Here is a 13,040-nt window from a genome sequence, read left to right as displayed (position 1 = left end):
GGGATTACGACTGGGAATATTGCTTAAAGAGGCGTCAGGCTAAACTCACTCACGAACACGGCGCTACATGCTGGACCGTGTGGCTCATCGCAATGCGACGATAAGTCTGGATGATATTCAACGATCCTTTCATTGTAAGTACTTTTAGCAATATTCCAGCAGTATAGAGGCGGGAGACACTAGAAATGGGCTTCACGCACTGTGCCCATGTCGGGAATCGAACCCCTGACTCCACCGTGACAAATGGATGCTTTAACCATTAGTGATCCATACCTTGAACTTCCGTAACTATTTTGCCTTCTACATGCATCTAGTGGAATATCTTTCCATGGATAAGCATCCGGTTTTTCTCCGGCATCGACGTGTAACGTTTATGTATATACTCTTCATCTGTTCATGCAATAAAACCCCATAAAATCCCAAATGAACCGCCTGAAGCGTTAAAGGCTAAACGTTATGAATTTATTTCCGCACAAAATTGTAACGTTGCTACATAAGATTACGAAAATATATACTGTATGTTGAATGATTATGCCCAGCCACCTCTTTACATTAATAACAACCTATAAACTTTAAAAGACAGATGTATACAGGTGGCGTTGTTTTTTTACATATACAGGGGTCTACTTAATGACTCGACCACGATCCTTTCTTTAGGCACTGCACACACTGATGGCAAACTTGTAAGGATTTCTTGAGAACTGAGATTAAATATTTTATTCAAACAAATCGTTGATATCTGATTGGTCACACTGGGTGTTATAAATCGAGATACCGCACGGATTAAGTACACCCCGAGTGAATCAATAACACATACTATACAACAGAATGATCAACGGGAAAGATAACGATTAACGTATTGATTAATCCCCAATGTTTCAAACATTTATCTTCAATACTGAGATCTGTGATAGTCAACATGACGTAGTTTCGTTTACAAACATATCAAAGCGGTCACACTCTCGGGTTCACTGGGTGTGCAGGGGATATCGCAGGGTTGACAGCGTTGGTCGTATCCAACTAAACTACCCGGCAAATTCAGTATACACCAGTCTTTGAGGGTGGCTAAACATAAACGATTACTCAACGGTGATGCAGATATGCTTGTTACGAGGTTGGTTGTATCCAACTAAACTACCCATTAAATTCAGCATTTACACCAATGTTTGACGGTGGCTAAAAATAAGGAAGCGGTTACTTGATGATAATGTGGTGGTGGTGGTGGTGGTGGTGATGATGATGATGATGATGATGATGATGATGTAGGTCTGTTGGATACAGCAGCAATCAGATTTTAGCAAATTCAGTATATATCAATGTGTGATGGTGATCTAAAATAATACAAGTTGTACATGGTGACCAGATGGTGTTCTATATCTACGATATACGGGAATCAAACTGCTTTTTCGACTTTCAGAGTTCGATAGCTCGTATCACAAAGCTCTCGTAAACCTTTCCTCGTAGCATTCCTACCTCCAATACTGTAACATTGACGTAAGAAAGTCGTACTACATAGCCACCAGTTATCGCCGCGTGCACGTTGTCGCCAACTCCTGCATCGCTGGAGATGACAATTTGTTTTAACTATCTTTGCCTATCCTTAGTGATGTGTCCATCTGTGAAATACTACGAAAGTACAAATCAAGCTGTCTTCTCAAGCACTACAGCCAGGTGCTGGCGATATCTGTTACGCGGCGATAACTGGTACTAGCCAGTACCGCTACGAGAGATTTGTGAAACGTGGCCAAGCTGTTTCCAGCAAAGTAACGTTTTGGTAACATTTGTAACGTTTCATTTCATCGAGTTTTGAATGTCTACTTTCTTTTGCCTGACAGTTTAATATAAGCAGTTTGTTGCGGACAAGTTTGCTTGTGAAATAGCTGGTTCATCTTGACTCGGACAAACAGACCAGTGGCCGTGTCAATCCCTTGAACATATATTAACACGAAGTCGATTCAGATCTTGCTGTCACCATTAATCTTACATTGGGATATAATCATGGGATATAACCCACTGCACTATAAGCATTCTGCAACGTAATTATCAAGAGACAATGATACTCACAGCTTCGTGATGTTGACTGATAAGTTGTTAGGAATTTCCGTAATATTCTCCCCTTTGCAAGTGACACTTTCCGCATTGTCTGCCACTAGCCAACAAAACGTTTCCTCTGCAATGGTCAGTCTCAGCAGTTCAAACAAAAGAAACAAACCCAACATGATGACATTCACGTCTCCTCTGTAATTACCACCGAACAGTAACTTTCATTATCTTCCTGCCTGTAACATGTACAGTTCTAAGGATTTATACCACGGATGACAGAATGAAATATCCCATTCATAAACGGGGGTTTTCCATCGGCGAGCAGCTTAGACTGACTGTGGTACGCCTCTTGAGGACTCACATCATACTGTTCAACCCCTGGAAGAAAAATGGATTCGTTCAAGAATTATCCGTTTCTGGCTTTCGACAATAACAGTTGTAGATCCCCGACAGAAGTGTGTATTAACAGATTAGTGACTTGTCGGTGTTTTTCATTTGATGAATTTCCCAAAAATATGGTTTGACGCGTGAATCTCACACAGACAAATCCAAACAGACAATTTACACGAAAGTTTTGATTTGTTGTATTATTGTAATACAGTGTAATAAAACTAGCAACATGGCATGAAATATAACATATATCCTCACCTTAAACAAATACGAATTATTTAACCGTGGACGTTTATTCCATCCCGATTTCCACACAAACCGCAAATGAGGGATTTGTGAGCATTCGAACGATGTGACCGGCTCGTGTCACGCTAAGCGTGAATGAATGTCGTCTGCTAGGGAATGTATGCCGGGTCACATGACCGATACCGATGCTACGCATGCGTAGCACCAATAACTATAAACTTCCGGATGCAGAGAAATTGAAAGAATACCTGATGCTGTAAATTTTGTCTAGCTACCTTTGCCGGTCGATGTTGACACAAAATGAATTACTACGTGACATGTATTATTTTGGTTTATTTTCTCCAAATATTAGCGCATTCGGTGCAGGGACATGCTCGTTTTGTTTGCCCACGGCCCCAAAGTCCGCGATCTGACATTTATGAACAGGTAGGTTGTGCAAACGTATGATGCATGCGTATTGTTATAAATGATTGCTTATAAATGAAAACTCGTATGAAATTACCATGTGTTGTATTAATTCTTTTCCTAATGTGTTATTACGATTATCGGGAATTTTATGTGGTAATATTTAATGATAATACGTCATACTTTAAATATCTCTTGAAGAATATAAGCAGTATAGCCCCTGTTGGTATAAAAGCCTCATCTGTATCTCTATCTTGTTCTTTTTCTCTTCGGTTTCAAGGGTAATATTAAGTTGAAAAATTATGTTTGGTAGAAACTAAAAAGTAAAAATAAACATGTAGATCCTTCCATCATATTGTGGAAACACATATCATTGGAGCATCTCTCATGTACGGAGTGCCAACAGTTATATGCCTGCAAGCATCAAAAGGTGAGAGTAGGTTGATAGTGGGATACACATTTGAAGAAGGTTTATTCTTGTGTGAAAGAAACTGGGTGCTGTTTTGAAATGGTGAAACTGAGGAAAATGCCCTAACAGTTAGACTCCACCTCTTTGCCCATGTACATGCAATAAATTATTGATTACAGGTAACAGTCATTATAGGTGTTGAATTTTCCATTCCCATTCCGTCTTGGCTGCAAGCATAGAAATTGCAGAGGAATTTTTTTAAAGGTAGTTTGTATTTTATTTTATACATGACCATCTGATAATGATACTGAGTATATGCTTTTATAACATACAAGGGCTAGCCAGTACTGCTTATATTCTTCAAGAGATATTTAGGTCACATATGGTTGCTGTTGAAAACTAACATATATGTGAGCTAACTTCTTGTTTCCATGTTTGTTTACATCTTGAAATGTAATACATGAGATGCCAATAATTGGCAGGGGTTAATCGATGTGCAGTGCTTTATGAAACATGCACTTGGGTTTTGCCAAAGGATCGTGGTTGGTGCCTTCCAGGATGTCTCCATACTATTCTTGCATCGTTAGACAGGGATTTTTATGTATTGTGTGCGTACGTGCGTACATGCCCACAGACTAGCGGGGTTGTTTCCCTTTGGCAAATGTCTTCGCTAAGAATAAATAGTAGGATACATTGTTTGTGTTTCACAAAGTGTATAACTTCTAAAGTGGACTTCCCAAGGCAATCCAAAGTTTAACAACACATGTTGATGAAATTTGTCAAACTCAGGCCTTCACATGTCTAATACATGTTGTCAAACTTTCGTGTCATTTGAATGCAATATCACTATCGGTGATATCTGAACAACATGATTTTGACGACACTTCACATGACAAACTTGAGTTTGACAACACCAAAGGTTTGATGGAGAGGTTGGTGGGTTTCCTTTTTCTCGACAACCTTTTGACAACTCTGAAATTGATATTGGTGGCGAGTTGTTGGAATGTTGACACTGTCAAACTCAATCAGAGGGGTACACAAAGTACGCAGTCTAGACTACCAGCTGTCCGACTTTCAAATTTGTTGAAGTCGCAATGGCTGAACGGGTTAGTCAGCTGACTTTGGGTGCTGGCAATTAGGTGCCTGACTCTGAGGGTGCTGGTTCGAATCCCGGATATGACTCAACCAGAATAGTACTAAAATTTGCACTTTACTGAAAAAGTGAAATCCCAAATATGACATGTTGTCAAACTCAAGTTTGTCAACTCAACAACTTTAGGTTGTCATGTGAAGGTCACTTAATACTACTGATGTGAACCATGCTGATTTACCTCAAATACTGTTCATTGCAGCATTTTGTACCACACTCTCACCCAGAGCAATCTACAGACATAGCCAGTTTGGGCACATTGAGATCTGGGTTAAAATTGGTCTTCAGCAAGCCATGCTTGTCAAAGGATGGGACCAACTGAAATAGGTGGTCAGGCACTTTGACGTGTTTGATCAAGTCATTATACCCTAACTGAGTAGACCAATGCTCATGATGTCAGTCACTGGATTGTCTGCTCCAGACACAAATATTTACAGGCGTTCATCCTATGGCTGGAGTGAGTGAGTGAGTCTAGATTTACTACGCACTGAATAATATTCCAGCTGTATGTCAGCAGTTTGTAAATAATCGAGTCTGGACACAACTGAGTCAGTCAATTCAGTGATCAACAGCATGAGCATTGATCTGCGCAACAAGGAAATGATGACATGTGTCAACCAAGTCAGAGATTCTGACCAGCCAATTCTGTTACTTGCCTCCCATGACAAGCATGGGTTAATGAAGGTCAGCATGGTCAGTATTCTAACCCGGCCCTTCAGACATCCATATGGTTGGAATATTGCAGAGACAGAATAAGACAGCAAACAAAAACATCCAGTTTTGGTCAAGTCATTTGAAAATGTGATTTCGTTTATCAGGTGTAATATATGTTATTGTCAATCTAACAGTAGTGCATTTCTTTATTGCACAGACAATGCATAACTTTGAAACATCACTTTTTCTGTCAAAATCAGATTTATTTGATAAGGTTCATAAGTTTGGCAGTTAAGGTGTTAACAAGGTTAACGATTACTAACACATCCAGAGACATTGTCTTGACAGGACAAGAGTCTTAGTCCATCTCTCAGACCTCAGACCTTCTAGATTTCCTTAAATCAGGAATTTATTTTAAGTTTCCTTTTGGATTTTATATATTTGTGTTGGTACTTTTCCCCTCGATCATTCGTTGTCACTCTCAGCGGCACATCATACTATCAATCTCAACTCCCTGGGGATCATACAACCCTGCAGCCACAAGGTGCAGGGTTGTGTACTGTACACTAGGGGATGGGACAACACTGAATGAGTCTGCACACAAATATGACTCCAATGGCTCTTTCGCCTGGTCACAGTTGTGCTCGATGCCATCACCTCAAGCTTGCTGGATCACTAGCCTGGCACCTTAGCTTGCCCAATATCACAGTGGAACACACCTGAAGTGGGCTTCACACATAGTGACCAGGTGGGAAATCAAACCCTGATGTTCAACATGATGAGCGAACACTTTAACCCCTAGGCTACCCCACCGCCCTTTTAGGAAATGAAGCACAATTGGTTCTGCCATTGCTGTTGTCATCAAGCAGACAAATACTAGTATCTGTATCCACTGTTCAAAATGGTTTCCAAATTTTGCTACCTAGTGGGCTAGCTATGCCTGTAAGATACTAGTCCACAAAGCACTTCTCTAGTCTGAAATTTGAACATATATGTGGGGTTCGTCATTATGCTGCTAATATGATAAACAGTTTTAACAGACTGTAATTTTACGTGATTTAAAAGTGTGTTATGACTGAACAAATCAGGGAGAGTGATATATTTACAAAATGACCACAAATTCTCTAGTAAGTCAGGCCAATGACCATGGACTTACTGGCCCAAGTGGAATTTTACTATCCATTGGCTAGAGGGCTAGTGACTATTTTGCACAAAGGGTGTGTCATACATATTATAAACGTGAACATCCTTTTATAAAAATTGTCTTATGCAGAGCTCTATATGTTTTAAATTTCCGAGGTAATTTTCCTGTGGTATTTGTTTAACTAGTCTGCAGTGAATGCTCAAACTTTCTGATACCCACCCTGTGGGGATATTTTTAATGTCAATAATTAAAAAAATATTAAAAAAGAAAAGGATGGCCAATTGTTTGTACTTCAGACATTTACATGGTGCTTGTTAAAAGAGAAATATATGTAATGTCTGATCATGTTAGACATCTGAATACTACTGGCAAATAGATTTGTATGGGACAAACCTGTATATGCTAACAAGAAGTGCAGCATAGTCTCATTTTACCAGATTGTTTTTTGAAAGACAACCCTAGAAAGTTTTTAGCTTTAGCACAACTGTTTCTTTCTGTAGTTCATATACTTAGTGTACCATTACATTGTGAGGATCAGTCAGTAATCTACCCAGTCCATTCATAACATTTGACATTTTTAACTGCTTTCTGTTTTGCATTCTTTGGCTGGTAAGTAAGGGTATGCAAGTCAACAATTAACTATAGTGTTTCTATAATTTCCCCACTACTGATAAATTTCAAAGCATATTTTGGATATTTCAATGCACAACTTGCACAGATATGCAGCTTATCTAGACTACTGTTATTTTCATTTTCAACTCACTTAAACACAGTTCAATATGTTCAAATGAGTTTTTGGCATAATAGTTATCTACATTTTAAATATTTCCAGTGAAAGGTCAAAAATAAGTTTGAATCAGAAGCTCTACAAGTTAGTACAAGTTTAGAGCCCCATCTGTGCCATAGCAAAATGTAAAAAGATGGTACTTGTTGTTGCCATGCCTGCATTTAGCATTAAAGGCATAAAGCATGAGTGGCGGGCTCTGAGACAGTGTCCAGTATCAGAGTCAGTCTGTGCGAGATTCTTATCTCAGTCACACATGAGTTATTACAGTGGCCAATGGTATTGTTTCAAAGGATATAAAACAATAATTTCATTGCCTTAAACCATCTGTTACACTTTCACAATATATTGCAATCCATATTGCAATATGGGGACACAAATCATATCATATCACAATGTGAAAATGTTGGCAGTACCAAACCCTAGTGTTGGCTCATGTTGTTGATCATTGGATTGTGTGGTCCAGACTCAACTGTTTACAAACCAGGGCCTAGACTTTCGAAGCTCTTTTAGTGCTAAGAGAGCTTCAAAAATCTAGCCCCAGTGCCATCTAGCTGGAATATTGCTGAGTGCAGTAAAAACTCACTCACTCACTGACTCACTAAGTGTTATTTTAGTCCCATTTAGTTGCATGGCAGTCATGTCTTCTTCCTGAAAATGTCACCCAACTTGTCAATATATATGAATGACCATAATCACCATCTAACCATCTATTTTCAAAAGCACTGGACTCCGAAAATCTTTCAAACTTACATAATGTATCAGTGTCACAATTCTTCAACATTGTCTTCATATCTCTTCATATCTTTCATACACCTTCTAGTTTGTAAAAAACCCATTAAAGTAGCAGTCACAGTAGTATATTTAAGGTTGTGTCAATTTTGTACATGCTTCACATTGTTTATTCACGAAGTATATTGATGTCACTGAGAATAGTTTGAAGAAATGGTGAAAATATTATAAAAGTTCCAAAAACAGTTTATGTCTGAAACAAAAGTAATTTTTTGATGTCCGTATTAAATAACAGCTTTTGCTGTAGATAAACCGATGGATAATTACAATACCAAAAAGTGTGTGTCAATTTCAAACACCCACACATTAATTGAGTCATCAGCCTTTTCGGAAGATACCATTCCAGATCTCTGATAAGGTCTATATGTATGGTCTATGCACAAAAATACAATTATCCAGCAACCATGGCCACTTGTTTGCTACCTCCCTCCCTCACTCACTCACTCACTCAGATCCAGCATTGTAGCCAGCACCAACTACCTCCATCACCGGGGCTCTTCTTCCACATCAGACCAAGCAACCCGTGAAGATACGAGCCAGAATTGGTCTTCAGTAACCCATGCTTATCGTAAGAGGTGACTAACACGATTGTTTTGTCAGGCTTGCAGGCATGGTTGAAAACATGGATTGATGCGCATGATGTTAATCACTTGGTCCAGACTAAATTATTTACAGACTGCCGCCATATAGCTAGAATATTATTGAACGGCTCAAAACTAGGGTCACACACTCACAAACCTGGTGCCTATTTCTCAAAACAGACTGTTTAGACTTAAGTTTTTACTTAAATTTTAGAAAACACAAGAAAATGCATTTTCCCAAATGAACTGAAATCGATATCAAAGTCACCCATAATAGACATTTTGAGTTTGGTGGATAGAATATATAAGTTGTTTGGTCTGGGGTTTTTTAAAATTGCAGTTGAGTTTAGAATTTAGTTGTTTCAAAAATTATCAAACTCTGAAATTTCAGTAAAATCTTAAGTTTGTTTTGAGAAAATGGGGCTAGGTGTGATAAAACTAGATGAGTTCAGTCTAATGCACTGTGTTTCAGTGGCCTACGAAGCAGTTAGATGGGCCATGTGGACTTGGCGATGATGTCGACTTTGAAACAGAGTATACAGAAGTGGAACCAGGGCCCTTCACCGTGGTCTTTGAAGAAACAGTGTTAACTAAAGGTAACTTCAAAACAGAAGTCAAGAAATGTATGATAATATTTTGTGAATTGTTTCCAAGCTGTTGTAGGTGCCTTTCTTTTCAAATCCTGTTTGTTTCTGGTAGGGTTGGGACAAGTCCAGATTTACTAACCCCTGCCCTGCCCTGCCCTGCCACTCATTATAGGTCTCACCACCATGCTTTTCTGAAGATGAATACTGCATTTCTCTCTGTAATCCTATCAGCCATCAGGGAAGCTACCGTATAATTTATTTCTCCCAAAAATTATGTATTATAAATATAATATAAAATTAAAAAGTATGAATGAATTAGCTCAATATTGCATTAAATTGGCTCTTGTGCCCTCTACTGGCTCAACATAATTTTAAGCAAAGACCATAGAGTTATGTCCCTTGCAGCACTTTTTACGAATATGCTACGCACAACAAGTGATTGAAACTAGATTGGCAAACATGATCAGCACTGCTTTTGACAGTTCTGGATGTATGGAGCAATTATTTACATTTGGTATATGTTGGGTGTTCTCTGTTTGGAAGTTGTTCGCCTCAAAGTTTCATTTATAGTGAGTATTTTGTTGCATCAATGGGAAGCTAACATAAGTGTGTATTCCTTAATGGATATAATTTACTCCAAAATATTGTCGAAAAATTTGACATTGTGTCTGATAGGAGTCTGTTTTGCCAGAGCCCATGCAAAAACTGATTAGATGCATGTTCAAAACAAACGGATCATGAATATACTTAACTTGGCTGAAATTTTACGTTTTGGCAAAGAAAAGAAAACACAAACAAATAAGATGCTCTTTCAAAAAACAGAGTACATGAGTTACTTCCCCTTAGCGAGTACTTGCGTCAACCCACACATGGACTTTGGTAAGCACGCAGGTTTTGCTGGCACTGAAGTTCTTATTGGAACCCTGATATATTTATACATCTTTATTGCCAGTATAGTCATGTATAGTCATGTTGAACATGAAGGACAGCTCAACACACATTAATAAGTATGTCAATGAATAAATGATAATAAAGACACTTCCATGGTGCTGAACACCATTACCCATGGGCATGCTCAAAGGTGAACAATTGTCAGTGGTTAGGAAACAGGTGAGAATTAGGCCAGATTTAGAGAAGTCAAGGAGTGATTCTAAAGTGAGGGGATGTCTTTAGCACAGCAGCAGAATGTACAAAGGTTCTTGCACTAACTGTCTTCAACTTCTGTTCAACTAAAGAAGTATGAATTTGTCAGATATTTATCAGGGATTGCTCATAATTTATGACTAGGTGGTGTGATGATGATTGTTAGTTGGGGGTCACCTATTTTGTTCTGTGAGGTAGGCATTGATGTGGTACACATGCACTGGGGTTCATCAAGATTGTGCATAAAAATGTTGAAAATTATGCTTAAAAATTATGGGAAGGGGTTGGCGGAGGATGGTTTCAATGATTTTATACATCACATGCATGGGGTTGCTTACTTTTTACATATATTTTAAGGGATGTCATTCACATTGTACATTTACCAGAGGGTTGTTGCTTAGATCCCTGGCCACCTGAAACCAGTAGGATTTAGACAATGGGACTTGTTATCACCGTTCCTGGATCTAGGCATTAACAGGATAAAACAGGAACTGGTTAGTATAGAGTCAGTATACTGTGTAAAAGCATCACATTGGGGAGGGGGGAGGGTAGCCTAGTGGTTAAAGCATTCGCTCGTCACTCCGAAGACCCGGGTTCGATTCCCCACATGGGTACAATGTGTGAGGCCCATTTTCTGGTGTCCCCTGCCATGATATCGCTGGAAAATTGGCCTTGCACTCTAAGTCCTGCCTAAGTCCATATTAGTACAGACCCTTGAAGATGCTCGTCAAAAGAAGCAACCAACAGGATTAGATGGTCAGGCTTGCTGACTTTGTAGAGCCATGGCTTCACATTCCAAAGGCATGGATCAAGGCTTGTGCTGTTGGATTTACAGATGACCCCCATAATGCCGGAATATTGCTTAATGTGGTCTTAAACAAGTATCAAAACACATCATTGTCTGGTGTATAGCTATTTTGCAACATACAGCAAATGCACAGTAACTTGTGTGTATGAAAGGTCAATATTTATCACGCAGATCAATGCCATTATGCTTGCTTTAAGAAGTGACTAGGATCATGTGGTAAGGATCACTGACTTGTTTGACATATGTTATTGGTTCACAATTGTGTGGGTCGATGCTCATGCTGTTAATCCCTGAATTGTGTGGTCCAGAATTGATTAATTAAAGCCTGTCACCACATAGCTGTGTTCATATGTTACCTGTCTTATACTTCCTTTTGTTTGACATGTGTATGTTATAGTTGTTTTAAACAAAAACAATGTTTGTTAACTGTCTTTGAGAGAAAACTTTTCCACTGTCTTGAGTAAACATGATAAACAGAAGAATTCCATGTAATGTAGCTTTGATCATAAGACTGTGTTTGTAAAAGATGGCTTCATCTCAATATTAGCAATACCCTCACAAGCAAGTTGAATACTACAAATATTTAGGCCACATTTCAATTTTGTTCTTAACCTCACATCTTTACAATACTGAAAAACATCTTTCACAAACAGTATGATTGATGCAGTTTATGGAATGAGAGGAACTTATAGAGATGCTGGCCAAGCCAGAGATGTTTCCCTATTTACAGTCTAACTGAAGTAAATTTTTAATAGAAGTAATGTTGTCATCATTCACCAGACTCATGGGTGTCATTTTATATCCTTTATGTTGCCTATGCATAAACCAGCAATCTGTTGCATGAACCAGTTACTGTCATATACCTCAGGAAAAGTGACAATATCAGGTTTATACCACATGCTGATAACAGAGACCTAGGGGGAACCTGATTCCCGTTTCTGGTGCCCCCACCATGATATTGTTGAGAAACTTCCTATTAAATCAATAATTGGATAACTGTCCACACCAATAATCTTGCATCACTGTCAGCAAGGAAACAGTTTCTGACCATCCAGTTATATGAAAAATAATGACATCAAGAATAAGTGCTAAATATGATGTGAAATATTGCTGTCTTAATTACCTCATTGTTTTATATGTTTTGCATCACTGAATGAGATAACATTCTTTAACCTAAAGAGCTCTTTGTTGTAAACAGGTAAAATATTCCAGTGTTTAGTTTAATCCTCTTTCATGTGGACTCATGAGTTTAATTACAGCTGTTTGATAAACATTTTCGAAGTGAGACCCTTTTCAGTTCTCTGCCTTTCACGCACAGAACACTTAAGGAATGCCCTTGAGTTTTGTTCAAGGTTGTCTGGGTTTTGTGTTCCATATTGCTGGCAGTGATGTCAAGTCAGATATGTGACATGTTTAAAATGAACAATGATGTCTGTCCTTGTAGGTCTTATTCTACAGATTCCCCTGATGTATGTTTATATCTTTCACATCATGAGAACTTTAAAATGTGTTATGTTTGTCTTATCCACGATAAACAGTTCATGTTGTATTTGGATTGAATGTGTCAAAGAGACCCTGTTTAGAATATTGGAGAGATATATTTGTCAATAGGATATATCTTCTTAGTTTGAAATGAAACTTTGCTTCAGTGATAGATAGAGATTTATCAGCTTGTTGTTAATTAGTCTTACTTTTACTTGTTGGAAAATTGTCACTTGATATATATGCCTTCACACACAGGAATATAATTTTGTCACCTGCCTAAAACATTTTTAGCCACTTGATTGTCTGCAACACGGAATACAACACTGATACAACACGGAATGGGGTACAATGTCTGCAGCTGCGTGTGTACGTATGTACATTTTGAAGACCCAGGTCTGAAGACATACAGACATAAAACA

The 13,040-nt window shown here is 38.5% G+C and overlaps 2 protein-coding genes across 2 annotated transcripts in view; one reads left to right on the top strand and one right to left on the bottom strand.

Moving 5' to 3' along the window:
- The window catches only part of LOC137294545 (lutropin-choriogonadotropic hormone receptor-like), a 103,494-nt gene extending 101,226 nt beyond the window's left edge, over positions 1-2,268 (bottom strand). The window contains exon 1 of the mRNA XM_067825583.1: positions 2,065-2,268. Within this exon, the coding sequence (XP_067681684.1) occupies positions 2,065-2,219 (155 nt within the window). The 5' untranslated portion in view covers positions 2,220-2,268. The remainder of the gene's footprint in view (positions 1-2,064) is intronic.
- A 626-nt stretch (positions 2,269-2,894) lies between these two features.
- Positions 2,895-13,040, top strand: part of LOC137294848 (uncharacterized) — a 93,732-nt gene continuing 83,586 nt past the window's right edge. The window contains exons 1-2 of the mRNA XM_067825975.1: positions 2,895-3,105; positions 9,071-9,194. Of these exons, the coding sequence (XP_067682076.1) occupies positions 2,980-3,105; positions 9,071-9,194 (250 nt within the window). The 5' untranslated portion in view covers positions 2,895-2,979. The remainder of the gene's footprint in view (positions 3,106-9,070; positions 9,195-13,040) is intronic.

Source organism: Haliotis asinina, chromosome 8, assembly GCF_037392515.1.
Source record: "Haliotis asinina isolate JCU_RB_2024 chromosome 8, JCU_Hal_asi_v2, whole genome shotgun sequence".
In the NCBI taxonomy this organism is placed as follows: Eukaryota; Metazoa; Mollusca; class Gastropoda; order Lepetellida; family Haliotidae; genus Haliotis; species Haliotis asinina.
Note: the sequence above shows the minus strand (reverse complement) of the source record. Positions and strands in the feature narration are given on the sequence as shown.